At 45.6% G+C, this 27,311-nt stretch overlaps 2 protein-coding genes across 2 annotated transcripts in view; both read right to left on the bottom strand.

Moving 5' to 3' along the window:
* RHOT2 (ras homolog family member T2) overlaps positions 1-2,302 on the bottom strand; it is a 78,290-nt gene extending 75,988 nt beyond the window's left edge. Inside the window, exon 1 of the mRNA XM_082260969.1 lies at positions 2,174-2,302. Coding sequence (XP_082117095.1) covers positions 2,174-2,210 — 37 coding nt within the window. The 5' untranslated portion in view covers positions 2,211-2,302. The remainder of the gene's footprint in view (positions 1-2,173) is intronic.
* Positions 2,303-16,069: 13,767 nt separating this feature from the next.
* The window catches only part of WDR90 (WD repeat domain 90), a 76,243-nt gene continuing 65,001 nt past the window's right edge, over positions 16,070-27,311 (bottom strand). Inside the window, exons 36-43 of the mRNA XM_082261190.1 lie at positions 26,409-26,580; positions 26,198-26,320; positions 24,507-24,672; positions 24,294-24,424; positions 23,815-23,958; positions 21,654-21,773; positions 21,164-21,248; positions 16,070-16,250 (exon numbers count right to left, since the gene is read on the bottom strand). Of these exons, the coding sequence (XP_082117316.1) occupies positions 16,093-16,250; positions 21,164-21,248; positions 21,654-21,773; positions 23,815-23,958; positions 24,294-24,424; positions 24,507-24,672; positions 26,198-26,320; positions 26,409-26,580 (1,099 nt within the window). The 3' untranslated portion in view covers positions 16,070-16,092. The remainder of the gene's footprint in view (positions 16,251-21,163; positions 21,249-21,653; positions 21,774-23,814; positions 23,959-24,293; positions 24,425-24,506; positions 24,673-26,197; positions 26,321-26,408; positions 26,581-27,311) is intronic.

Genomic DNA, 27,311 nt, shown 5'->3' with positions numbered 1-27,311 from the left:
AAACAGTGATTTCATCTGACTGGCTGCAGTCGCTGTTCGGCCGACAATTTTTAACCCAGCTGTTTTGATTTTTCTGTTCCAATATATTTTTAATGAAGTTAGTTCAAAAATCACAGTTGCATACATACATAAAGAAAGTACTTCGTTCCATAGAAATACATGTTATAATGTAAAATTGTGACACGGGGATAGGAGAATTGCAAGTAGAAATAGTGAAACCGCACTCAGGTAGATGAAAGCAAATGATGTGTTTTATTCTTCAAAATCATGGATATACAGACAGTGCAGGGAACAGATGATCCAGGTTAACGCGTTTCACGGCTCACATGGCCGCTTACTCATAACCGTAGATATCCATGATTTTGAAGAATAAACCACATCATTTGCTTTCATCTACCTGAGTGCGGTTTCACTATTTCTACTTGCAATTTTCCGGATGACGGGTCTTACCAGCACCAGGTCGGACTGACACACCTGAGCGGCTTGTTCCTTCCTTTCTTTACGGGGATAGGAGAAACAACAGTAAAATGCAGCATGAAAAACATATGTATGGTCCAACATAGAGCTGCACGATCATTAAAAAAACAATCGCGACCTCGATTCAACCCCCCTCACGATCTTAATCCGGCATTTCCACGATTCAGCGCAGAGCCGTTCTCTGCTCACAGCTGAAAAAAAAATAAATAAAAAAAGGCAGCTGGTGTTCTATCAGAAAACCCTACCCCATCAGATTTCCCTACCGACGTCATTTCCGCCTCGGGTTCGTCATGCACCAGCTGTAGCCGCGTCACACATCCTACTGCGCATGCACGGAATAGGTCGGGAATTCTGAGAACATCGTAAGGGGTGAGGGAAAAGTCCTACTGCGCATGCGCGCCAACGGATCGGGCAGCGGCATCTCTTATAACAATCTCCATGGCACGCACTGCGTCGAGCCGACAATGGGACAATCCTATTCCCTACCCTCACGCGCACGCCCACTGTCTCATTGTTGGGTCGGCGCAGTGTGGGGCACGGAGATCGGATTGTCGGCTCGGTGCAGTGTCGGGTCAGAGCAGTGTGGGGGATGGAGATCGGATTGTCGGCTCGGTGCAGTGTTGCGTCAGCGCAGTGTCGCGTCAGCGCAGTGTGGGCCATGGAGATCGGATGGATGTTTGTGATAAGAGATCCCACTGCCCGACCCGTTGGTGCGCATGCACACTGGGACTTTTGCCTGACCCCTTACGATGTTATCAAAATTCCCTACCTATTCTGCGCATGCCCAATAGGACGTGTGACGCGGCTACAAGCTGCTGCATGACGAATCCACAGCTGATCTCAACCGGAAATGACGTAGGTAGGGAAATCTGACAGGGTAGGGAAATCTGATAGAACACAGGCAAAGTTGATCACAGCATTGTTCAGCACGGAGATAAAATGAAACATTGTATCATCCATCTTTGGCCGCAGCTGTAGCTCACCTGTGTGAATGACATCTAACAGGTAACAAGAGGCAGGATGGGACTTCACCGCCACCGCTGTGCTGAGTGCCAAGCATTCATCCCTCCCCCAGCAGCTACAACCAAGGTTATGACAGGAGGAGGGGCAGAGGAGCTGGGCCAGCACAGACAGTCGCAGAAGAGGAGAGGGCTGTGTTAGAGAACTGACTTTTCCTAGAGATGTCAGACTTTCTAGCAACCAAAAACAATAATTGATGGAAATACAAAGCAATGCAGGATTTGTCTGTGCTCTGAGCCGCCATGTTTGTAAAGGGCAGTTCCAGGAGCATGCTACTTCTACATCACCAGTGTCACCTGTACATCACCTGTGCTGCACATTCTATGGGACAGGTGAAGGAGATTGCACGATGTGTTGGGGGAAGGGGGGTGCTGGTTTTATTGATTGATGAATGGGGGGGGGGGGGGTCCTGCGCCCCCCCCCCCCCAGGTTCTCCTCCTCAATAACCTCTATAGGATCACCTGACACACTGTCAGAGCCATTCTCAGGCCGTTGCCCCCAGCAACCACTAAAAACCGCCCAGGGTTGGTTGCTACGGGCAACATGCCCTCCATGACCCCTGCGGGTGACACAGGTGGAGGCAGCACCTGTCAGGGGTGACATTGACACTCTCCCCACCCTGCTGAGACAGGTAATGGTGTCCCCCCCCTCCCCAACGTGACTACCCCGGGCTCACCCTCCCCTAGGAGGAGGATCCTCACGTCCCGCTTCATGGCTCCAGCGCCGCCAACACCTCCGACTTCCGGGTGCCCAGGCGGACCGCCAGTGACAGAGCCCCGCCACTTCCGGCGTCCCTCTCCACCAGCCACACGTCACATCCGCCCCCGGGCGCTTAGCTTCTGCTTGCCATAGCAACAGAGGGGGGTGGGCGGGGCCGCTACCTGCCTAGGAGCACGTAGGCGGGGGTGGGCGGTGCCTGGGCTGTTGCGCTTTGGACAGCCTTCTCCATATGCCGAAATAGAAGAAAGACTGTTGCCCATAGCAACCAATCAGCTCACTGCTGTGGCTAAAATACAGCGGTATTGGTTACATAGTCTAGCTGAAAAAGATAAACCAATAAAGTAGTCATGGGAAACTTACTTCTCCTCCCCCCCGCCTAAAGTCAAGCATTTTGTTTCAAAAGTTTGGAGACCCCTGACCTACATGATCAGAACCCCCCAAGATACATAAGCAAATAGCTATATATGGACAATTATGTCACCGCTGTCTCCCCCTGTTCAGGGAGCTGTCATTTGTGTTAATGTGGGAGATCGGTCATGTGTAGTGGATTTTTTTTCTCGTCTAGTAGAACTTGTTATTGACGATGGATTTACAACAGGGGACTTTTTTTGCGTTTTTTTTTTAAAGAAAGGAATTTCTAAGTTACAACTCTTATTTTCTGTGAATGAATTCCCCATAATCATTTATGTAGGGGGGGAGATTGGTATCTAGGGGCCCTCTTATCAAGCCTCTGCCTGCAGACCCCCAGGACTACTGGGCAAGGTTTGTGGGAAAGAGCCCCTTGTCTTCATCAATGTGGGAACAAGGTGCTTTGTCAAGTGGGGGTCCCCCCTGGCAAGGCGTGCCGCCCCTATGTTGAGGACATGCCCTAGGGGGGACATGCTCATCTCCCCCTTTCCTGGCCTGCTAGGCTGCATACTTCATCATCCCCCATATCCTCATCCTCCTCCTCCTCCTCCTACGTATCCTCCCCATCCTCCGTATCCTCCTCCTCTGTATCCTCCTCCGTATCTCCTCCTCTGTATCCTCCTCCGAATCGTCCTCCTCCGTATCCTCCCCATCCTCCGTATCCTCTGTATCGTCCTCCTCCGTATCCTCCTCCTCAACTTCCTCCTCCTCTGTATCCTCCTTCATATCGTCCTCCTCCTCTGTATCCTCCTCCTCCGTATCCTCCTCCATACCCTCTGTATCCTCCTCCGTATCCTCCTCCATACCCTCTGTATCCTCCTCCGTATCCTCCTCCATGCCCTCTGTATCCTCCTCCGTATCCTCCTCCATACCCTCTGTATCCTCCTCCTCCTCTGTATCCTCCTCCTCCGTATCCTCCTCCATACCCTCTGTATCCTCCTCCGTATCCTCCTCCATACCCTCTGTATCCTCCTCCTCCTCTGTATCCTCCTCCGTATCCTCCTCCATACCCTCTGTATCCTCCTCCTCCTCTGTATCCTCCTCCTCCGTATCCTCCTCCATACCCTCTGTATCCTCCTCCGTATCCTCCTCCATACCCTCTGTATCCTCCTCCTCCTCTGTATCCTCCTCCATACCCTCTGTATCCTCCTCCTCCTCTGTATCCTCCTCCATACCCTCTGTATCCTCCTCCGTATCCTCCTCCGTATCCTCCTCCTCCTCTGTATCCTCCTCCATACCCTCTGTATTCTTCTCCTCTGTATCCTCCTCCTCCGTATCCTCCTCCTCCTCTGTATCCTCCTCCATACCCTCTGTATTCTTCTCCTCCTCCTCCTCCTCTGTATCCTCCTCCTCCTCCGTATCCTCCTCCATACCCTCTGTATCCTCCTCCTCCATACCCTCTGTATCCTCCTCCGTATCCTCCTCCTCCTCAGTATCCTCCTCCATACCCTCTGTATTCTTCTCCTCCTCCTCCTCCTCCGTAGCCTCCTCCTCACCCTCTGTATTCTTCTCCTCCTCCGTATCCTCCTCCTCTGTATTATCCTCTGTATCCTCCCCATCCTCCGTATCGTCCTCCTCCTCATTCTCCGTATCATCTGTATCCTTATCCTCCTCCTCCTCCTCTGTATCCTCCTCCTCTGTATCCTCCTCCTCATTCTCATCCGTATCCTCATCCTCCTCTGTATCCTCATCCTTCTCATAATCATCCTCCTCATCCTCTGTATCCTCATCCTTAGCAACTCAGTTACAGTAAGCTCAGTAACAATAAATTGCTTTAGGTCCTTTCACAGCACATTGGAAAATACACCACCAGGCATATTGCTGCAGGCCCTATGATGTATGGGGAGCCTGCAGTACTGGATATAATGAAGGGTTGCTCCCCATTCAAACTAGGAAAGGACGGACAATGCATTTTGTATATGTGTATGTGTGTGTATGTATATATATATATATATATATATATATATATATATATATATACACACCCTGAACCGTCTGTACCAACACTCATTTCCTCCTTAGGTGTGGAATCAGGTTAAAAGCGAGTGTCTGTTCCCTCCCGTCTGTTTCCGCTTCTATACCTGCATTGCTTTGTATGGATTCCTGTGATAAGATTATCAGTTTTCGTTATACCATGACTCATTGTGATAAGCACATTAGACCTTCACCATCCTCCCATAGATAGATATATATATATATATATATATATATACAGTATATAGTCTACCTGCACGTCTCACAGACACATGTACTGTACCTCTAGGTTACAAAAGAAGAAAATAATTCTATACAAGAATAAGGTTGGTGTATCCTAGTAATGTATCAGAATTATATGATTCATAGGTAATACATATGGACCAGCACAGATCCCAAATTATTAATGCAGAACTAAACCTTCATTTCCTTTTCAGCCAAGGAAGCTGCCATCTTGGTCTCGGTTTGATCTGCAACTGCCATAGTCCTGCACATGTGATCAGTCATGACTCCAGCCATTTGATGTTTTGACAGATTGGATAAGAACACAACCAATGTGACAGTTACAATTCCTGGGACACCGGAAATGTAACAGTTTTTTTGAAACTGTTATATTGATGGATTTAGTTCAGCTTTAAAGCGGAACTGAACCCATCGATCCAATGGTTTCCCAGCTGGTTGTGCTCTGAATTGGATTGTTAAACCATCAAATGGCTGGTTACATAGTTAGTAGTCAGGTTGAAAAAAAACACAAGTCCATCTGGCTCAACCAATAAAAAACAGTGAAGAAAACCCAACCATACAATCCTATACCCGCAGTTGATCCAGAGGAAGGCGCAAAAAAAAAAAAAAAAAAAACCCAGCAAAGCATGATCCAATTTGCTACAGCAGGGGAAAAAATTCGTTCCTGATCCCCAGAGAGGTAATTGGATATTTCCTGGATCAACTTTACTTTTAAATATTAGTATCCATTTATATTATGTACACCTAGGAAATAATCCAGGCCTTTTTTAAAGCAATCTACTGCAGTGGCGTAGCGTGGGTTGTCAGCACCCGGGGCAAGGCAAGTCATTTGCGCCCCCTAACCCGCAGGATTTTAGCACTCGAGTCTCTTCCACTAGATTAGTTAAAGAAACCCTTACCCCCTAAGCACATGTATTGTTTGTTATGAAAATACTGATGTAATTACTAAGTAAGTAAAATGCATCTAAATACAAGTTTAAATGACCAGCATGCCCCCTTTCATTGCAGAGAGACCAGCATGCCCCCTTTAAATGCAGAATTACCAGCGTGCCCCCTTTCAATGTAGAATGACCAGCGTGCCCCCCTTTCAATGTAGAATGACCAGCGTGCCCCCTTTCAATGTAGAATGACCAGCGTGCCCCCTTTCAATGTATAATGACCAGCGTGCCCCCTTTCAATGTAGAATGACCAGCGTGCCCCCTTTCAATGTAGAATGACCAGCGTGCCCCCTTTCAATGCAGAGAGGCCAGCGTGCCCCCATTCAATGCAGAATGGCCAGCGTGCCCCCATTCAATGCAGAATGGCCAGCGTGCCCCCATTCAATGCAGAATGGCCAGCGTGCCCCCATTCAATGCAGAATGGCCAGCGTGCCCCCATTCAATGCAGAATGACCAGCGTGCCCCCATTCAATGCAGAATGACCAGTGTGCCCCCATTCAATGCAGAATGACCAGCGTGCCCCCATTCAATGCAGAATGACCAGCGTGCCCCCTTTCAATGCAGAGAGACCAGCGTGCCCCCCTTCAATGCAGAGAGATCATCGTGCCCCCTTTCAATGCAGAGAGACTTACCTGCAGCGGCGGCTTCTCCTCAGTTCCCCGCGTCTCCTCGAGTCCTCCCGCCTCCTCCTCAGCCAATGGCATGCGTTCGCCTTTTGGCCAATCAGGAAGCGGGTCTGGGACCCGCTTCTTGATTGGCCAGGAAGATCCGTGTGACAATAGAAAATTTTCATTCGCTATTGTCACACAATGGGTGGGCTCGGAGCGCAGGGTCCACCCTTTTTTGAAGCCTATTAGAGCCTCTGGCTCTAATCAGGTGATTTAAAAAAAACACTCTGTGACAGTGCCAGGCTGCTGACTTACTTGCTGCGAAATTGACCGAGCAGTGAGGAGAGGCAGCATAGGAGGGGCTTGCAACGCCACCCCACCCTACACCAATGGACAGGTGAGACACAGTCCAGCCCCGCCTGACCCGCCATTTTCAGCCATAGGCCGGCCACGCTGGAAATCTCCCAGCCTAAAGATGGAGGCAGCCGCAGACAGTGTGTGAACTGTGTATGTCAGAGTCAGACAGACAGAGTGACACTGCAGATGCGCCCCCCCAGATGTTGCGCCCGGTGCGGCCGCCCCCCCTGCACCCCCCACGCTACGCCACTGATCTACTGAGCTGGCCAGAACCACCTCTGGAGGGAGTCTATTCCACATTTTCACAGCTCTTACTGTGAAGAAACCTTTCCGTATTTGGAGAAAAAAATCTGTTTTCCTCTAGCCATAAAGAGTGCCCCTTGTCCTCTGTGATGACCTTAAAGTGAATAACAATTTATGTATTTATAACATCCCTTATGTATTTATACAAGGAAATCATATCCCCCCCATAAAGTGGAGTTCCACCCTAAAATTGAACTTCGGTCCATCGTCTTGCTCCGGGTCACCTGAAAAACAAATGGATAATCACAATTTTTTTTTTTCACTTACCTTGTTTTAGAAGAAAATATACTCCCCTTACTTCCTCTTCCTCCCTCTGTGGCCACGGCCGCCGCCGTCACTTCCTGGATGGCAATGATTCTTGGGAGCTGAACGTCATCGCTCCCAGGAATCAATGCGCCTGCACCGGCCCCGACGTCAGTTCCAGTGCAGGCGCGGCATTCCCTGCTAAACAGCTTCTGGGCAGAGAGGGAGGTGTCAGATCCTCGCTGTCCTCTACGGGGGTTCACCAGAGATATGTAGCAGAATACACATTGGCCTAAATTAATTGAAGTAATTTGATTTTTTTTTATATATTTTTTTATTGGATACGTTTTATAGCAGAAAGCATAAAATATATATATTTTTTCAAATTTATTTTTTGTTTATAGCGCAAAAAAGGTGATCAAATACCACCAAAAGAATGCTTTATTTGTGGGGGAAAAAAAAGACAAAAATGTTATTGGGGTATAGTGTTGCATGACTGCGCAATTATCAAATAAAAAAAGTAATGCAGTGCCATATAGCAAAAAAATGGCCTGGTCATAAAGGGGGGGGGGGGGTAAATCTTCCAGAGGTCAAGCGTTTAAAGTATAACTAGGGGCTGTTTCACACAGGTGGCTGAGCTGCGGTTCAACCACACAATTTTACCATTACAGCCAGACAAGAGCTGTACACATGCTGGGGCCCAGGCGATTTTAAACCCCCCTATGGTTGTCAGCCATGGAAGCTGCCATCTTGACCTCTGCAACTGCCATAGTGCTGCACATGTGATCAGTTACATCAGCCAAATTTAATGGTTTGACAGTTTAAGATCACAAGCAAATATGACCGTTATCATTCCCAGAATTTAACAGTTTTTTTAAACTGTTAAATAGACGGGTTTATTTCCACTTTAAAGCGGAGTTCCAGCCATTTACTCACCTGTCCAACGGTCCAGCGATGCGGCCGCCGGAAGCCTCGATCCTCTCCCTCGGCGCCGGCATCACTGCTGTGGGCACCCGGCTGTTACAGTTTGCGGCTTCATAGCCGGGTACCCACTGCGCATGCGCGAGTCGCGCTGCGCGCCGTGATTGGCCGGCAATCTTCTGGGACCTCTGACGTGTCCCAGAAGATTGCAGGGAGGGAGGGGGAGAGGAGAACTTCCGCTCAGGGCGCTGCGGCGCTCCGAGCGGAAGTGGGAGTGGGTACCTGTCAAAACTAGGTACCCGCTCCCCCCCCCCCAAAAAAATGACATGCCAAATGTGGCATGTCGGGGGGTCAGGACTCCCTAAAGCGGAAGTTCCAGTGAGATGAATGAGAGCACACAGCAACCACAAGCCAAAGTGCTCAACTTGTAGTTGTGGCAATTAAAAAAAAAAAAAAGAGAAGGTGTCAGGAGGCAGCAGTAGCCCCCCGAGTGTCTGTTCGCCTCTGCTGTACTGCCCACTGAAAAGCGATCCACTGCAGATCACTTTTCAGGGGGCGGTAAGCTTACCTCCTGTCTAAAAGAAGCCAAAATTTTTTTTTTTTTTGAGGGACATTTTATCAGAGACTCGTTCAAAGTATAGTCCTTGTACTGTCCTCTGTAATGAATGAGTCCACCTCAGGTTAAAACAGGGGGGTACTTATCTCCGGAGTCACTACCAAGGGTACTTCTTCCAAATAGGTTCCATCAGAGAAGAGTCATCATTAAATTGCCAAAAGATTTTGGAGTCCCAGGGGAGCAGATAGGGAGACAGAGCGGAGACAGAGCGTAGGGTCTCCTTAGGGCAGTGACTCCGGAGATAAGTACCCCCCTGCTTTAACCTGAGGTGGACTCATTGTTTACAGAGGACAGTACAAGGACTATATGTTGAACAAGTCTCTGATAGAATCCTTCGTCCCTCAGAGTGAGATTTAATACTAGATTGGGGTCACTGAAAATATATACCCTTACAGCTACCCTCTATGGTGACTATATACTGGGGATTGACCGATATAGTTTTTTCATTGCCGATACCGATATTTTGGTCATCGCGTATCGATCGATATTTTCACACACTAAAGAAAATTTTTTTTTTTAACTTGACAGGTACTCTTGTGGAGGGATCTGAGGAGTCTAAAAGGCCCCAAACCCCTCCTCTGCACTTAAAAAAGCATTCAAAACGCCAAGTTTGGCTGTTTTGAATGCTGTCATTTATTTTAATCTGGCTCCAGTACCCGGAAGTGATGTCACTCATGACATCACTTCCGGGTTTTTGCATGGAGACCCGATCAGAGCCGAATGTGGCTTTGATCGGGTCTTCAGCGGCCGTATAGGCTGGTTGCCCGAGTCTCCCGATGGGACGGGAGACCTGGGCGAGCCGCGGAAGGCGGCGGGACGTGCCCTCCCACTCCTTGTAATGACAGCCGAGCGGCTTCTCAACCTCATCAGTTGTCATTACAAGACAGCCAACTGTTGGCTATGGACGCCGGTACCGAGGTGATGTCTCTAGCTGCAGGCATCGCTCCGGTACAAGCACTTTCCGAAATATCTTTCACCTCATCTTTCACCTTGGTGCCCGATTCCAATATATCAGGGAAAGTGCATATCGGCTCTCGATATATCGGCTTTGCCAATAATTGGTCATCCCTACTATATACCATATGCGAAACATCAATTACTGGATGATATTAAGAAGATGGTATGCTTGTTAAAGTGGACTATGCCTGTTTGCACGTTGCTATGACCACTTAGGGTTAATATATGCGAGGGAGGCAAAGATTCCACTATTTGGATGTTAAAGACATTTACTGTATTTATTATACCTCCTCTAGACCACAAGTATAGCACCGTCATACCTACTGAATTACATCCAATATATATGAACGTGGCAAAGGAGGGAAGCTGATATTTTAAAGCCTTCAAACACAATTTATGAACTATCCATAAATGTGTACTAGTGATCGGTCGATTATCGGCAAAGCCGATATATCGAGGGCAGATATGAACTTTGCCCGATATATCGGAATCGGCCTTTTGATTTACCGAAATTTTGCTTGTACCGGAGTGATCCCTGCAGCTAGAGGCATCACCTCGGTACCGACGTCCATAGCAGACGGTCGGCTGTCTTGTAATGACAACCGATGCGGCTGAGAAGCCGCTTGGCTGTCATTACAAGGAGCAGGAGGGGAGACGTCTCTCCCCTCCCGCGGCTCGCCCGGGTCTCCTGTCCCACCGGGCCCCCGGGCATCCTACCTTCACCGCCACCGTCTGACCGGGTCTCCATCTGCACCGCCGCTGTCTGACCGGGTCTCCATTTCTTTGAATTCGGCGCCGCCGAGTACCCAGAAGTGATGTCATTACATGACATCACTTCCGGGTACTGGTGGTGCCGAATTAAAAAAAAACTTCCAGCATTCAAAAGAGCCAAACTTGGCATTTTGAATGCTTTTAAGTGCAGAGGAGGGGTTTGGGGTATTTCAGACCCCCAGATCCCTACACCACAGTACCCGTAGACATAAAAAAAAAATTGTAAATGTCCGAAAATATCGGCCGATACCGATATCCGATGACTAAAATATCGGTGGTAAAAAAAAAAAAAACGATATTGGCCGATCAATAATGTGTACCCCATATCTACTTAAAAGGAGTGATCACCAAGTATACCGAAGTCACGATGCTTCAATCTATGCACCAAATCTTTATTTCATTATCACTTTAGCCATCAGATCCTTTCATCCATCTGCACTTTACATAGGTTCTGTTGTGTATAGACAGATATCAAGCTTATTTCATGTGTATACATGTAGTGCAAGGGAGGTCGGTGGGGAGTAGTGGGTTTAGTATATATGTTTTTAATGTGTCTTCATGCATGTACACATTATTATTATTATTTCAGGTACTTATATAGCGCTGTCAATTTACGCAGCGCTTTACATATACATTGCACATTCACATCAGTCCCTGCCCTCAAGGAGCTTACAATCTAAGGTCCCTAACTCACATTCATACATACATATTTTAATCTTTTTATTAAAGATGATGATTGTTTCCAAATGCTAATGGGATAAACCGCACTTTTTTTTTTACCTCCCTGCAATTTCAAACATAGACCAACTAAGGGTACTTTGGGTTTTTGTATATTAGAATATATGAGAGTGGGTAGAGCTTATATCCATCGGTTTGAGTTTTTGTTTTTTATCTTTTTATTCTGCGTAAAATAATCTTTCACATTATTCAAAAAAAAAAAAAAAATAAATAATTGGGGTAGACGTGTTTTTTGTTTAAATTCATTAAAGTGCATTTTTTTTCCAAAAAATTCCAATTGCAGAACTGCTGCGCAAATTTTAACAATCGCCATTTTATTCCCTAGCATGTGTGTCAAACACAAGGCCCGAATCTGGCCCTCCAGGCCATTTCATGTGGCCATCGCACCTCTCCTGCAGCTGCAGGAGAGTTCTAGCCCTCCTCTATCTAGACCCTGCTCTTTCTGCTTCCCAGCAACGCCCCCGCTTCTTCCCAGCATCAGCACATGGTAAGGGGGGTGTACTGTGATATAAGGGAGGGTGGGGAACGCTTGACTTCTGATGATGAGGGGGGTGCTCTGGATATCTAGTCTTACAGTTTCAACCGGCCCCTTTGAGGGCAATCCTAATGCGGATGCGGCCCGCAAAGAAATTGAGTTTGACACCTCTGCCCTAGGATCTCTGCTTAAAAAAAAAAAAAAAAAAGTATAGTCTTTGGGGGTTAAGTAATTTTTTAGCAAAAAATACAGATTTAAACTTGTAAAACAGAAAGTGCCAGAAAAAGCCTGGTTGGCAAGTGGTTAAACTGAATGAGCTGTTTTACAAGGAGAGGGATTACATGCTGTAGTCTGCTACGGAAGAGTCCTGTTATACAACGTATGAAGAGACTTTAATGCCTCCCACGGCCACGGGTGATTGGAGCACATCTGCATTCTGGATATTGTACGCTGTGCCGGGCCAGTTAGGACAAGTCCAGGAGCATCAAACATTCGTAAGAAAACAAAACTCAAGAGACGCGTAACTTTTACCAACTTTTTTTTTTATCAAAAGTGAACCATAATAAAACAGAACATGTTAAAAAAACAGTTTAAAATCATTTCATCAGCAACTGAAATGTGCAAATAACATTTTAAATAAAAGTTTTTGTCAAAGCAACGTTTACAATCTATGTACAAAAGGCACTTCTATTCGCAAACGATTGCTCTCACTACTTTTCTTTGCTTTTAAAAATATCCTGTCACAAATATATACTTAAATACTTTTCTTATTGGTAATTAAAAAAAAAATAAAAAATGTCATGCAGTATGTTTTTGGGGTAGCATGCCCCCCTGGCTGCACATTGAGGTTTTACCCGCTGGCTGCTGTGTCATTATAGGACATAACAATGACAAAGCAGCCAGAAGGTGAAACCAAGAGAGCAAAGTTTGTCACCAAAAGGACAGGTAAATAGTATTACTTTCTCAACAGGGTGCCTCTATTTCAGTAACTTTATACTAGTGATGGGGTCACACTCAGGGCTGTCTTTAACGCAGGGGCAAAAGGGGGCAGCTGCCCCGGGTCCAGTTGTTGTGGGGCTCAAAGCAGCTGCCCCTTGAGCCCGCAAATATTTGATAAGTGGATTCAAGAGGACCCAAGAAAATGTTTGCCCAATCAATATGAAAGATGGCCCTGGTCATACTAAAGGGAAGTTGGCTGAGATGTGGCACAGCTGGGTTTCCAGAACAGTGACAGAGGATTTGATTGGCTGCCTTTCAGGGAAGCATTGCTAGTTCAGTGACAGTTAGGTCAGTATGTGATGCCGAAGAGGTCTTCTCTGCCCCCCAGAACTAGCACCACTTACAGGAGCTGGGCAGAGATAAATACTCTCAGTAATACAGGTCAATTGGCAAGTCCGGTAGGTCTTTATTTGCCGCAATAAAAAGTAATCAAAATATTCAACGCATTTCGTCGGCTCGTGGGGTCTCTCTTCATTAGGGCTTGTAGTGAAGAATTACGCCCAGTTTAGGTATTTTAAAGTGTTAACTCATCGTTTTTGTTTTGTTTTAAAAGGTGAGCTAACACCATACACCCTCCTTAACCCCCCCGGTCCCTTCTGTACTTAACTATGTGGGTGCCGAGTTGTCAGTGCCCTTGCAGCCTGTGCAACGGTCAAGATTTTGAACCCCTCTTCTTTCTGCAGCACTTAGGCACGGGTAAGAGTGTTGCTCTGTCCTGGCGCTCACCAATCAGAATCGCTCTGATCTGTCCCGGAAGCCCTGCAGTGAGAAGAACAGGGATTTCAAATCCATGAAACCTTACATGGTCTGCATGGGCACTGACAGCTCAGCATCCTTGGAGGCAAGTACAGCGAGGACCGGAGAAGATGTACGGTGCTATCCTTGGAGGCAAGTACAGCGAGGACCGGAGAAGATGTACGGTGCTATCCTTGGAGGTAAATACAGCGAGGACCGGAGAAAATGTACGGTGTTAGTTCACCTTAAAATGAAATGGTAAACACTTTAAAAATAGCTGACCCAATGCAGCTCTCTGCCACAAGGCTCTGGGTTCCACATTAACAAATTAAAGGAGGGTATTTTTCAAAAAAATCTGGAGCAGCTGTGCATGGCAACCAATCAGCTTCTACCTTCATCTTGTTCAGTTAAGCTTCAAAAATGAAAGCTTGAAGCTGATTGGTTGCCATGCACAGCGGCTCCAGATTCTCCAGTTTTGATAAATGTCCCTCTACGGTGTTCTATAAAAATACGCTGCACTTATTGTTCCAAAGTCCAACTCTGGCCAAAACTTAGTATATCGTTTTGAGCACAGTGGGGGAGTAGGGATAGGCTTGGTTCACATATATTCAGTACAGATGTGTTGCTGAGTGTTATGGTAAGGCAGCCCATTTATTGCGATAGGCTGCCTAACGCAAATCTCACCAAAGAAGTGCAGGCACCTTTTGTTTTTAATTGCGTGGCATCCAAACACATGGTAACAGTTTTACGCACTGCGCGGCATCCAAACACATGGTAACAGTTTTACGCACTGCGCGGCATCCAAACTCATGGTAACAGCTTTACGCACACATTAGAAAAGTGCATTGGGGTGCCAATAAGAATTGCACCACTGTAAAAAGGATGCACATTTTTTGTGCGCTGCAGAAATGCGCACAATTTTTTTTATAGGTTTCTGCGTCGCATAAATGTGAACTTAACCTTAGGGCTGATCAGGTTTTAATTGCACTACCTCAAGAAGTGGTGGAACACTTTCCAATAAGACACAATGCCCCATTTCTTTCTGTTCCAGGAATAGCCACACCCTCTATTTCTTGCAGGGTGTCACAGGGACAGGAAGTAAAGGAAAAATTCCCCAAAGGGCGACACAGATGGAAATAAACATTTGACAACAACTTAACAACTTTTTTTCCCCACTGTATCCACAACTTAAAAATACAAATAAAAAAAATATATTTCAGGCTTCAACTAAAGTCAGAATTTCTGCTTTTTTATCAACAGACTATGGAGCTTGATAATTAAAAACCATCAGCTCTCTATGGGATCGCTTTCTTTTCTTTTAACATTTACACAAGAGATATTCTAGTGTGTATTTGTGCCTGTTTTTTTTTTTTTTTCTTCAAAAGGAATGCCTGTCGGTTACTGATAAGAAAAAATAAGGATTGCCCTGAGGGACTTTACATGAGGTGCACACATGAGTCACTTGAAATGTAAAATACATATTTATTGAAAAAATGTCACAGTAATTGTCACTGTAACAAATATATAGAAAGGTACATAAATGCAAGACATCAAACAATGCCTAGTAGTCATGTCATAAAGTAGCAGAAGTACATTGCGTAAGTCAATAAAAAACTCTGTTCCATCGGCTTCCGAACCGGACACTTTCACTGCCGCCATGTGATAGCGCTGTTTCAGCACTGCGATGTAAGTATGGTTTTTCCCCATGTGGGCTCTTTGGAGTTACCATGCATCACTCGCTACTACTCTGCATTTTACTACTCCACTTTACATGCATCCTCGTATCTTTTTCAGACATCTGCATCTACTCCTGACGAATGGGCATACTACGACCCATGAAACGCGTAGAGTTCCAACAATGCTTTTACTCATTGTATCAATTATCTCTACTGCTACATTTGTTCACTAATCTCTTTTTGAGTTTATTGACTTACGCAATGTACTTCTACTACTTTATGACATGACTACTATGCTTTGTTTGATGTCTTGCATTTATTTACCTTTCTGTATATTTGTTACAGTGACAATTATCTGTGACATTTTTTCAATAAATATATATTTTACATTTCAAGTGACTCATGTGTGCACCTCATGTAAAGTCCTACAGGGCAATCCTTTTTTGTTATGTGCAATACGGGATGGAGGTGTATCACTTTTTGACAGTACTGAAACCCCCCCTTTTTCTTTTGTTGGTTACCGATAAGTATGGTAGCCAATGTATAAGAATAGCCTGTATTCCCTAAATGACAGCCAATGAAGTCAACCCTAGAGAAATCATGGCCTTTTAAAATACCAATTCTCAAGTTAGAGGCATTTAGTGAATTTAGCTTTTTAGAAAACAAAGTGATTGCAGGTCCTAGGGATGGCTGAAGGTCCAATCATACCAGCTAGGTACTAGATTTGGTTTTCTGTTGCATTGCCAGTAAGTGCACAAGTAGTAAGGAAAGTGAAGAGACCCACAGCAACCAATCACAAATAATCTTCTGCTCACCCGGCCTCTAAAACTTCTGATTGGATGCTATAGACTACTGTTACTACTTTGCTGCCATATTGAATAAGTCCAACAATCTGACCAAAATAAAACAGGAATCATGGCTGTAGTATATCCCAGACAAGCACTTGGTTGTAGGACGCTGTGAAGAGCAGGTTGCCCGTTGGAGATACTCGGCATAGATGTACGCAGTCGTCGTGTGCAGAGAAGTCCTGCTGTGTGCCAGCTGAGGTGTCAATGATACGCAGAAGCCTCTCTGTGAAAAGGAAATGGAGGACAGTTAGAGTGGAACTTTAGTAGGAAATGAAGTCCTGCTAGGTCACTTCAGGCTGGGCCCTTTTGCAGGTATAGAGATGTAAAATATTAAAAAAGAAGTTCCTGTACTGTTTAAAATCCAGTAATGCATTGTCTCTGCACATGCTCAGTTGCTCTCTATTTTTAGGCACTGTGCCAAATTTGTAGAGGCCAATCTGCTGACAGCCTAAAAATGTACTGTTGCTCGGGGGCTCTGGGCTTCAGCAAAATGGCAGCCTCCTGCAAGAAGAAACCGGTGTAACGCTAGAAAACCATACCTCGTGAAAATTCCATACCCACGTCACTTCCTGGCAGAAACGCAATGGAACAGCTGAGCAGCGTAGCAGTGCGCATGCTCACAGCTCCGGATACGTGATTGAACAGCTGGAGGAGCTTAGCATTGCGCATGCTCGGAGGGTATGGAATTGTCATGGTAGTGTGTTCGAACGTTACACCGCATCAGCTGTTGCGGCGGTTACAACATGAATCATCTTCCCTCCTACCCCTGTCACTTCCCTGATCTTGGCTACTAAATGTAAAAGCGGCGGGTGTATGAAATCTAAAAGATGGAGATCGCGGCTCTGTGATTTATATTTCCATAGACCCGCCGCCGCTTTTACATTTAGTAGCCAAGATCAGGGAAGTGACCGGGACAGGAGCGAAGATGATTCATGTTGCAGCCGAGATGTTTTAATGTAACCGCCGCAACAGCTGATGCGGTGTAACGTTCGAACACACTACCATGACAATTCCCTACCCTCCGAGCATGCGCACTAGAAAGCTCCTCAGCTGTTCCATGACGTAGGTGAACCGGAAGTGACGAGGGTAGGGAATTTTCACGGGTATGGTTTTTTCACGGAACACCGGCACAATACTGGAGGAAATTCATAGCGTACACTAATTTTGGTAGCATAATTAAAGTAATTGTAAATTCTCATTTATTTTTCTATTAACCACTTAAGCCCCGGAGGATTTGGCTGCTAAACGACCAGAGGGTATTTTGCGATTCGGCACTGCGTGACTTTAACGGACAATTGCGCGGTCGTGCGACGCTGTACCTAAACGAATTTGGCGTCCTTTTTTCCCACAAACAGAGCTTTCTTTTGGCGGTATTTGATCACCTGTGCGATTTTTTGATCACGCGCTATAAACAAAAAAAGAGCGTAAATTTTGCAAAAATAGCAATATTTTTCCCTTTTTTTTTTTTATATGAAATTCCCCCCAAAAAAAATGTAAAAATCAAAATTTTTTAATATTTTCGGCCAATTTGTTTTATGCTACCTATGTTTGGTAAAAAAAAAAAAAAAACGCAAAAAGCGTATTTTGATTGGTTTGCGCAAAAGTTATTGCGTTTACTAACAAAGGGAAAGATTTTTGTCATTTTTGTTGTTTTTTTTTTTAACGCGTAATGGCGGCGATCTGCGATTTTTTTGCGGTACTGCGACATTGCGGCGGACAGATCGGACCCTTGACTGACATTTTTGACACTTTTGGGGTTACCAGTGACATTTCTACAGTAATCAGTGCTATATATATGCACTATTACTGTAAAAATACACTGGTAGTGAAGGGGTTAACTTTATTTGAGAGGGAGGGGCTGTGTGTGTCCCTAGGGGCGTGATTCTAACTGTGATTGGCTGTGGCTTCAACTGTATGCCGAGTGATCAATGGATCTACATAGTAGATCCATGTGATCATCTCTCATACAGAGAGGAGAATGACAGGCAGCTTGTTTACACAAGCTGCCTGACTTTCTCCCTCTCCCCCGCTGATCGCAGAGTGGCCGGCGGCGATCGGGTCCGCCGGTCACACGCGCGGGGGGGGTCCGTGACCACGCGGGAGCGCGCCTCCGGCGGCGCGCGCTCGCTCCCTAAACCCTCACAGGCGAGCGACGTAGACCTACGTCACTTTGCCTGTGAGGGGCTGACCGCCGCCGTAGATAGTCGTGCGGCGGTCGGCAAGTGGTTAAAATAACAAACCTGTTATACTTACCTGCCCTGTGTAGTGGTTTTGCACAGAGCTTTCCAGATCCTCCCCTTCTCGGGTCTCTGGCTGAAGCTCCTGGCCCCTCCCTCTCGTTTAGTGCCCCTGCAGCAGTAGTTTGCTATGGGGGCACCCAAGCTAAGCCGCAGCTCTGTGTATCCATTCAGACATGGCATTACAGTTCGGCCCCACCCCCTCTCTGTCCAGATTGGCTAACAGTTTGATTGACAAAAGCGGGAGCCAATAGTGACTGGACGGCTAAAGCATTCGTGGATATTGCTAGATTGAGAAGGGGCTCAGGTAAGTATTAGGGAATGCTGATGCACACAGAAGGTTTTTTATCTTAATGCATAGAATGTATTAAGATAAAAAAACCTTCTGAGTTTAAAAATGCTTTAACAAGTTACGGACCGCCCGCCGCACTTATACTGCGACAGGCAGCCCCTCCTGCACAAACTGACGTAGGGTTACGTCGGTCGTGTGCCTGGTGCTGGGGTGCAAGCGCGTGACGGCGGTGCGCTCCTGCCCCCACTAGGCAGCAGGGATGCCAATGCAAGCGGCTGACAGCTGCGATTGCCGCCAGGCACCCGCTATCGCTGCCCACTGAAAGAGAATGGACAGCTATTGTAAACACAACTGACCGTTCTTCTCTCTGAAATGATCACGGAGCCCTGTGATCCTTCTATATAGGATCACAGGTCTCTGATCATTTCACAAGCCCCGCCCCCATAGTTAGAAATACGCCCCTAGGTACACATTTAACTCCTTGATCACTTACTGTGTTAACCCCTTCCCTGCCAGTGTCATTATTACAGTAACAGTGCATATTTTTAGCACTGATTACTGTAGTAACGTCACTGGTCCCCCCAAAAGTGTAAAAAAGGTCAATTAGGGGTCCGATCTGTCCGCCGCAATGTCGCAGTCCCGCTAAAAATCGCAAATTGCCGCCATTACTAGTAAAAATAAATAAAAATGACACATTTTTCCCCTAGCTTGTAGATGTGATAACTTTTGTGCAAACCAATCAAAAACTACAAATTGGCCTAAAAGGATGAAAAATTTTAAATTTACACATTTTTTGGGGGGGAATGTTATATAGCAAAATGTGAAAAATATTGTTTTTTTTTTTTTTTTCCAGAATTGTCACTTTTTTTTTTTTCGCTGTAAACAAAAATTGCAGAGGTGATCAAATACCACCAAAAGAAAGCTCTATTTGTGGGGGGGAAAAAAAAAGGACATCAATTTTATTTCGGTACAGCGTCGCACGACAAGTGCAATTTTCTGTTAAAAAAAACGCAGTGCCAAATCGTAAAAAATGGCCTGGTCATTAACCGCTTGCCGACTATTTACTGCGGCGGTCAGCCCCTCACAGGCAAAGCGACGTAGTACTACGTCGCTAGCCTGTGAGGGCCTAGGGAGCGAGCGCGCGCGCGCCCCCGGAGGTGCGGTCACGGACCCCCCTGCGCGTGTGCCCGGTGGACCCGATGTCCGCCGGGCACTCGCGGTCGTCCGTTACACCGGAAGAAAGGCAGGCGGCTAATGTAAACAAAGCCGCCTGTCATTCTTCCCTGTGTAAGAATGGAGATCACACGGTTCTACTATGTAGGACCGTTGATCTCTGTTCTTACACTAGTAGCCACAGCCAATCACAGTTAGAATCACGCCCCTAGGACACACTTAACCCCTCCTTCTCCAATACAGTTAACTCCTTCACTGCCAGTGTCATTTTTGCAGTAACAGTGCATATGTATAGCACTGATTACTGCAGTAATGTCACTGGTACCCCCAAAAGGGTCAAAAATGTCAGTCAAGGGTCCGATCTGTGCGCCGCAATGTCACAGTACCGCAAAAAAAAATAAAATAAAAAAAAACCCAGATCGCCGCCATTACTTGTTAAAAAAAAAAAAAAAAAAAAACACAACAAAAATGACAAAAATCTTTCCCTTAGTTAGTAAACGCAATAACTTTTGCGCAAACCAATAAAAATACGCTTTTTGCGATTCTTTTTACCAAACATATGTAGCATAAAACAAATTGGCCGAAAATGTTAAAAAATTTAGGATTTTTACATTTTTTTGGGGAATTTCATATATAAAAAATGTGAAAATATTGTTATTTTTGCAAAATTGTCGCAATTTTTTTGTTTATAGCGCATGATCAAAAAATCGCACAGGTGATCAAATACCACCAAAAGAAAGCTCTGTTTGTGGGAAAAAAAGAGGACGTCAAATTAGTTTGGGTACAGCGTCGCACAACCGCGCAATTGTCCGTTAAAGTCACGCAGTGCTGAATCGCAAAATAGGCCCTGGTCAGGAAGGGGGTAAAATCTTCCGGGGCTTAAGTGGTTAAGGGGGGAAATCCTTCCGGTCCAGAAGTGGTTAATAATGTGGAATGTATGTTTTTTGCTAAAGAACATTATTTATCAAGTTGTGTATGGGTAAATTTCTGCTTTAATTTCTGCTTTAAGAGAGTAAAGATGCTTGAGTGTCATTGTGATCAGAGAGGAATGTCACCATTACATTGCAGTAAGGGGCACCTGTCATCTATGCAGTGCAGACCACTATACACAATTTTGAAATACACACAAAAGGAGCTGTTTTACCTGCCAAATTTTTTTTGGCAATCCAGTCATGAGAGATAAGCATCTCTGCCATACAGCCTAGCCTGTAATTGGACAGTGAAAGAGCACGAGATTGAGCTCATTTGTCTGTCACTCTGCTCTCTCTTCCCATCAGCATGTTCCTTGCACTGCAGCACAACTGTTAGCCTCTCGTAGCAACAGGAGTCAGATGTCAAGTCAAAATCAGGTACAAAAATATATTTGAGGGGGGGGGTATACAGAGATCTCATATTCTTGTCTTGTCCACAGCAACATTAACATATTGAACCTACCGCCACTGCCCAGGGCAAGAAGTGATGCTGCAGGGGACATAGACAGGGAGGTGGCGAAGTGCGCCAGAGGGATCCTCAGCAGAACCTGCACAAGACAAATAAAGTGAAGTCCTGTGAGCACACAGATCAATAGAGCAAAGCCAGATAAAAAGAAGAATAAACAGTGACAACTGGTGGATCTGCTGTGCCAAGAAAATACAGTTGCTCTTCTAAAAATGCTAGATGCCTGGCTTCTTCTGGCTCCATTACTTCCTGAGCCTCTGACCAGTAAAAAAAAAAGAAAGAAAAAAAATGCAGCCAGTGAAGTCCAAACTCATGTTCTGTCTGCTTGTTCCTGGCCAGTAACTCAAAAGTACTGAACCCATCATTCTTAAATCAGCATGACAGCCAGATAGATAGCATTTTATGGAGGCAACAAAGGAAGCTTTATTATTTTTCTAAACACAGACTTAATTTAAAGAAAACAGCTGCTAGAGGCACAGTACATTACCTGTTTCTGAGCCAAGGTGTAAAACAAAACTTCCTTCTCCAACCCGAATCCAGTGTACACCACTGTGCCCGACTGCCATGGGCAAAATTCTGCCAAGGTGGGCAAGGGCAAATCAGGGTCCTTAGGATGGAAAAAAAAAAATAGCTTTTTAACCACACTGCATAATAAAAGGATTTCTACACATTTTTATACACACATTGAGGCTTAAATTTGATTATTTTTATAAAAAAAAAAAAAAGAAGATGCTAAAATGTAACAGCCAGCCAGAAAGTTTGTTCACCATGCTTTGTTAAAACTGAAATGTAATGTGCCAATATTTTTGGCCTTCTTTGGTTCATTGCTACATTAACCTGCTAATGAAAATTTTCATTACATACTGTATTTTAGATTCAATAATGACATCACTGGATCTCTGTGCTTCTATATGCAATGCAGGCAGATAATGGTTGGTGGGAGGGGCTGGAGGGTGCTGTACATAGCTTCCTGAAAACATCACAACACCCTGCCAAAAACTCCAGTAGTGGGCTGGTTTTTGAGAGGAGTTATGCAAATATCAAACTTCCTTGATGGGCTGGTGTCAGTCTGGAGGAGTGGGTGTTCCTAGACAGGCTGTATGTGCATGCGTAAAACAAACACAAGAGGGCGCCTCCATCTAGGTGTAGTGATTTATTAAAACGAGTTAAAGAAAAAAATGCACCCACTAGTAAAAGTGGATCAAGGCTGGTCATAAACCCATCTAGGCCTCCATAGGATCACTGTGAGGCTTAAGAGCTGGGCAGGCCTATGGTTTGAAAAAGAGACGGTAACTGCTGCCCTGAAACATGTAGCCACACCCCCTCCACTTTATGTCATCACCCAGCCGAGAGAGGTGCTGATTGGAGCCACAGCCATTTTGCTACACCCGGAGGCTGCTGTCTATGTTCCAACCTAAAGCCTGACAGCTGTACTTCCACCAACAGCTTACCAGTCAAACCCTACTTTACCCAAACTCTGCAGCCCCACAGTGATCCTATGGAGGTCTATATGGGTTTAGGACAAGCCTTGGTCCACTTTTAAGTAGTAAGTGTATTTTTAATATCGTTCATTCTTTTTTTTTTTTTTTTAAATCCCTTCACCTAGGTGGGGGCGCCCTCTTGTGTTTGTTTTACAATATGTGCATTAGGATCTCAAAACCTAAATCTGAGAGGAGCTGCATCCACTTTACCGATCACTCTCTTAGCCCTCTTATGTGCCCTGCTAAATGATGGTTGGGTTCTAGTCAGCGCAATAGTCAATTCATTTTTCTTTGCATTTGTATGCGGATTGCCCTAGATCAGGGGAGTCAAACTCAGTTTCATCTCGGGCCGCATTAGCATTACGATTGTCCTCAAAGGGCCGGTTGAATCCGTAAGACTAGATGTCCCAAGCACCCCACCCCCTCTTACATCAGATACCAAGAGCCTCCCACCATCAGAAGTCAAGAGTTCCCCCATCCTCCCTTACATCACAGTACACCCCCCTTGCCTTGTGCTGCTGCTGGGAAGAAGTTGGGGCGTTGCTGGGAAGCAGAAAGTGCAGGGTCTAGAGGAGTACGAAGGGAGGGCTGCAGCTGCAGGGGAGGTGCGAGGGCCAAATGAATTGGCCTGGAGGGCCAGATTCGGCCCGGGGGCCTTGTGTTTGACACATGTGCCCTAGATGATGCCCATGTGTGATCCTGGGCCTTTTCATTCATTAGAACCAAAGGGCAGCCCAGGGACAGGAAGGCTGGGGTGGGAGCTGGTGTTTTAGAGATTATGCTGGACATCCTCCAGCTAGGAAAACCGGAAGAGGTGGGCTCTATCAGACTTGCTGAAGCTTCCAATGCACATTGTGAGAAGCTCACAGTGTGCAGTGAAATCAGAGTAAGGAATGTCTGTCTAGGAGAGGATCCTGTACAACTGTGCAAGACTGAAGGGAAGGCTGGAGGTCAGATTCACGGTGAGAACATGACCTTGAGTTACTGATGGATCAGGCAGGGTCTCGGGCTGCACTGCACAGTGGTCTGCAGGTGTCTGCTGCAGCTAAAAATGATAAGAATTTATATAACAACTTTTCAGGCATGGGACACTTGCTGGAAGGATGAAGGATAAAGAGTGGGGGGGGGGATAAAGAGGTTATCACACATAGAATTCTTCAATCTCACCTCCTCACTATCCGGAGCTGGGAAGCTCATCCAATCCAACAGCTCGCATTTATCCTTTGGCCAATCAGAAGCCCAGACGCTTACACGCCTGTCCTGACTTGCAGCCAACCAGACCTCTCCTCCCGGTAGGCCCAGTTCTTCAGGCTACACAAACAGAAAACATTGTTATTTAGGAAGACAACTTTAAATAGAGAACTCCAGTCTAAATAAAAAGTGTTCTAAAGTTTCAGCCCCCCCTCCAAAAAAAAAAAAAATTGAATCTATGGCCGGGGTCTCAAACTGGTGACCCTCGAGCTGTTGCAGAACTACAAATTCTCATGAGGCATTGCAAGGCTGACAGTTACAAGCATGATTCCCATAGGCAGAGGCACGCTGGGACTTGTAGTAGCGCAACAGCTGGAGGGCTGCAGTTTGAGACCCCTGATCTGACCTTCTGTGTCTCAGCAGCTGCTCAAATAATCTCTAATGCCAATAGTTACCCTTCTGCGTGAGCACTGTATAATGGTGATTGGGGATCCTTTGTGATCACTTAGTACTCGGACTGTCATTCCTGTACGGGTGCTGCTGATCGCCATCAAGCCATCCTTTCCACCCGACATCAACACTTCACCTGCGTCATTAGAGACATGACAGTCATTCGTGCTGCTGCTATAGCCTAGCCTAGGCCACAATAGGTTAATAAGGTCACCTACCACTCAGGGAGAAAGCAATGGCGGTGACAGCACAAGGGTGCGGGTGAATCTTCATCTCCATCTCGGTTTTGGACACGCTGAAGATTCGGATGGTCCCATCGCTGTACCCAGCGGCAATCCTCTGGCCAGATGCATTGTGGGGGCTCCAGTCAAGACACAAGCAGCTCTGTGCACAACAGTATGTATGTTATATTAAACGAACCACTTCCCATCCGGGCCAATTCTGGCATTTCACTTATACATGTAAAAATATTCATTTTTTTTTTGCTAAAATAATTACAAATAATTACACAGAACTCCAAACATTATATATATTTTTTAGCAGAGACCCTAGTGAATAAAACGGGTGTCACATGGTATTTAGGCAACAATTTTTCAAACCAATTTTTTTTGGGGGAAAAATGAATTTTAATGCAAAAAAAACAAAAAATCCCACAAGATTAACCCCATTTTTGATAAATTATAAAAGATAATGTTACACTGAATAAAATATACATACCCAAAAGGTCATGCTTTAGAACTGCGCACACTCATAGAATGGCACAAAACTAAGGTACTTAAAGCGGAGTTCCACTGAAAAGTGACCCCCTGACATGCCACATTTGGCATGTCATTTTTTGAGGAAGGGGGGGGGGGGGGAGCGGGTACCTAGTTTTGACAGGTACCTGCTCCCACTTCTGCTCGGGCCGCCTAGGCGGCTTGGGCAGAAGTCCTCCTCTCCCCCTCCGTGCGATTGCCTGTAAATTATGGACGCGCATCCGGCTAGGGAGCCTCAAGCGGTCACTGCTGGGTGCCCACAGTAGTGATGCCAGCACCACGGGGAGAAGATGGAGAGAACCGAGGCTCCCCCCTGGCCGCATCGCTGGACTGTGGGACAGGGGAGTCAGCAGCTACACTTATTGGAAGAGGAAGAAGAAGAAGTGACATGTGGGGTCAATAAGACCCCAGATATCTCCTCTACCCGAAGAAAAGGAAGAGAAGAAAGAAGAAAAAAAAAAAAAAAGAAGAAAAGAAGAAAGAAGAAAAAAAAAAAAAAAAGAAGAAAGAAAAAAAAAAAGAAGAAAAAAAAAGAAGAAGAAAAAAGAAAAAAGAAGAAAAAAGAAAGAAGATAGAAGAAAAAAAAAAAGAAGAAAGAAGAAGAAAAAAAAAAAAGAATAAAGAAAAAGAAGGAAGAAGAAAGAAAGAGGGGAGGGAGGGACTACAAATCACCAAAAAATAGCAGGGTTTACAACTGCTGGAGCTGCAAAATGATGTCACTTCAGGCCTCCCAGATCATAGAGATTTCTGGGGACCATCCAGTCCATGGCAATCCAGCGGTGCCGCCCACTTGGTTATCTGAGTCCCTGATCAGACAGGAAAGCCCTTGCCCTTGGGTTGCGTCCCCTCCCACTGCCTGTAAAAGCCATCCAGCAGCTAATCAGCCACTAGGATGGCTTTTACAAAGGAGGGAATCACCGGCTGATAACAAAGATATCTGGATGATGTCTGTATCTGCAGGCATCAACCAGATATCACCACTTCAACCTAAAGACATCATATGATGGGCTTCTAGCGGGACGTGGTTAAAGGGCTGCTGTACTGAAGATACATTTAAAGCTGAAGTTTATTTTGCCTAGATTTATGCATTCCCTTCCATTGGTTCCTCCCTCTCATGATAAAGGCAAGGGGAAGTTTACCACCTCTATCATTACCTGATTAAGTACTTGGAACTGAAGAAGCAGCTCGAAGCTGTGCAGGGACCAGACACGCACGCTGCCATCCTCCCCACATGTGGCACAATGAGCCTCTCCAGGTGCCACCGCCAGATCTGTCACCTGAACAAGTAATGGAAACTTAAAAACACATGAAAAAAGGACAGTACTTTATTAATCCGTCCCTCCAGATCATTCTCTGCCATGGTACCTTGTTCCTGTGACCGCTGATCAGACGGATGCTGGTACTCTCTACCCAGCTGATGTACCATAACGTACCAGCCGTTGTGCCCACAATGCCCATTTCCAAGGCATCATCGAATGCTGCGCTAACAATAGCGCCATCTAGTGTCATCTCTTGCTCCATCAGGACAGAAGAGGAACTAAAAAAGAGAGAGATAGACAAGTTTATTGGCCAACCGTGCTTCAGTGTTTCTTATACAGGGTCCATAGAACATTCCTGTCCATATATGTGGGAGGATGCCAAAGCACCAGGAAAAAAGCCAATCGTGAGAGAATATACACAGCCGAGAACAGGGCCCTAGAGGAAACTCTACCCAGGACCTCACTGCTGCAAAGAAACAGCTCTGACCACATTGTCCCTGTACTATTAAAGAGATCTTTTCACAAGGCCATTCATTTTCACAACAATCTTCCTTTGCTTTTATGATATTTTAGGCATGTTATTTCCAGACACGCTTGTGTGGAAATCCAAAAGCCTTCAGACTGCTGCTGGGTGCTTGGATATAGTTACATAGTTAGTCAGGTTGAAAAAAGACACAAGTCTATCTAGCTCAACCATTAAATTAAAAAATAAAAAACCCAACCATACAATCCTATATACACAATCACACAATCCTATACCCGCAGTTGATCCAGAGGAAGGCGAAAAATCCCAGCAAAGCTTGATCCAATTTGCTCCAGCAGGGGAAAATATTCCTTCCCGATTGCCCGAGAGGCAATCGGATATTCCTTGGAGCAACTTTACCTATAAATATTAGTACCCAGTCATATTATGTACACCTAGGAAAGAATCCAGGCCTTTCTTGAAGCAATCTAGTGAGCTGACCAGAACCACCTCTGGAGGGAGTCTATTCCACATTTTCACAGCTCT

This window comes from Pelophylax lessonae (assembly GCF_965119305.1).
Source record: "Pelophylax lessonae genome assembly, chromosome: 6".
NCBI classification, from domain to species: domain Eukaryota; kingdom Metazoa; phylum Chordata; class Amphibia; order Anura; family Ranidae; genus Pelophylax; species Pelophylax lessonae.
Note: the sequence above shows the minus strand (reverse complement) of the source record. Positions and strands in the feature narration are given on the sequence as shown.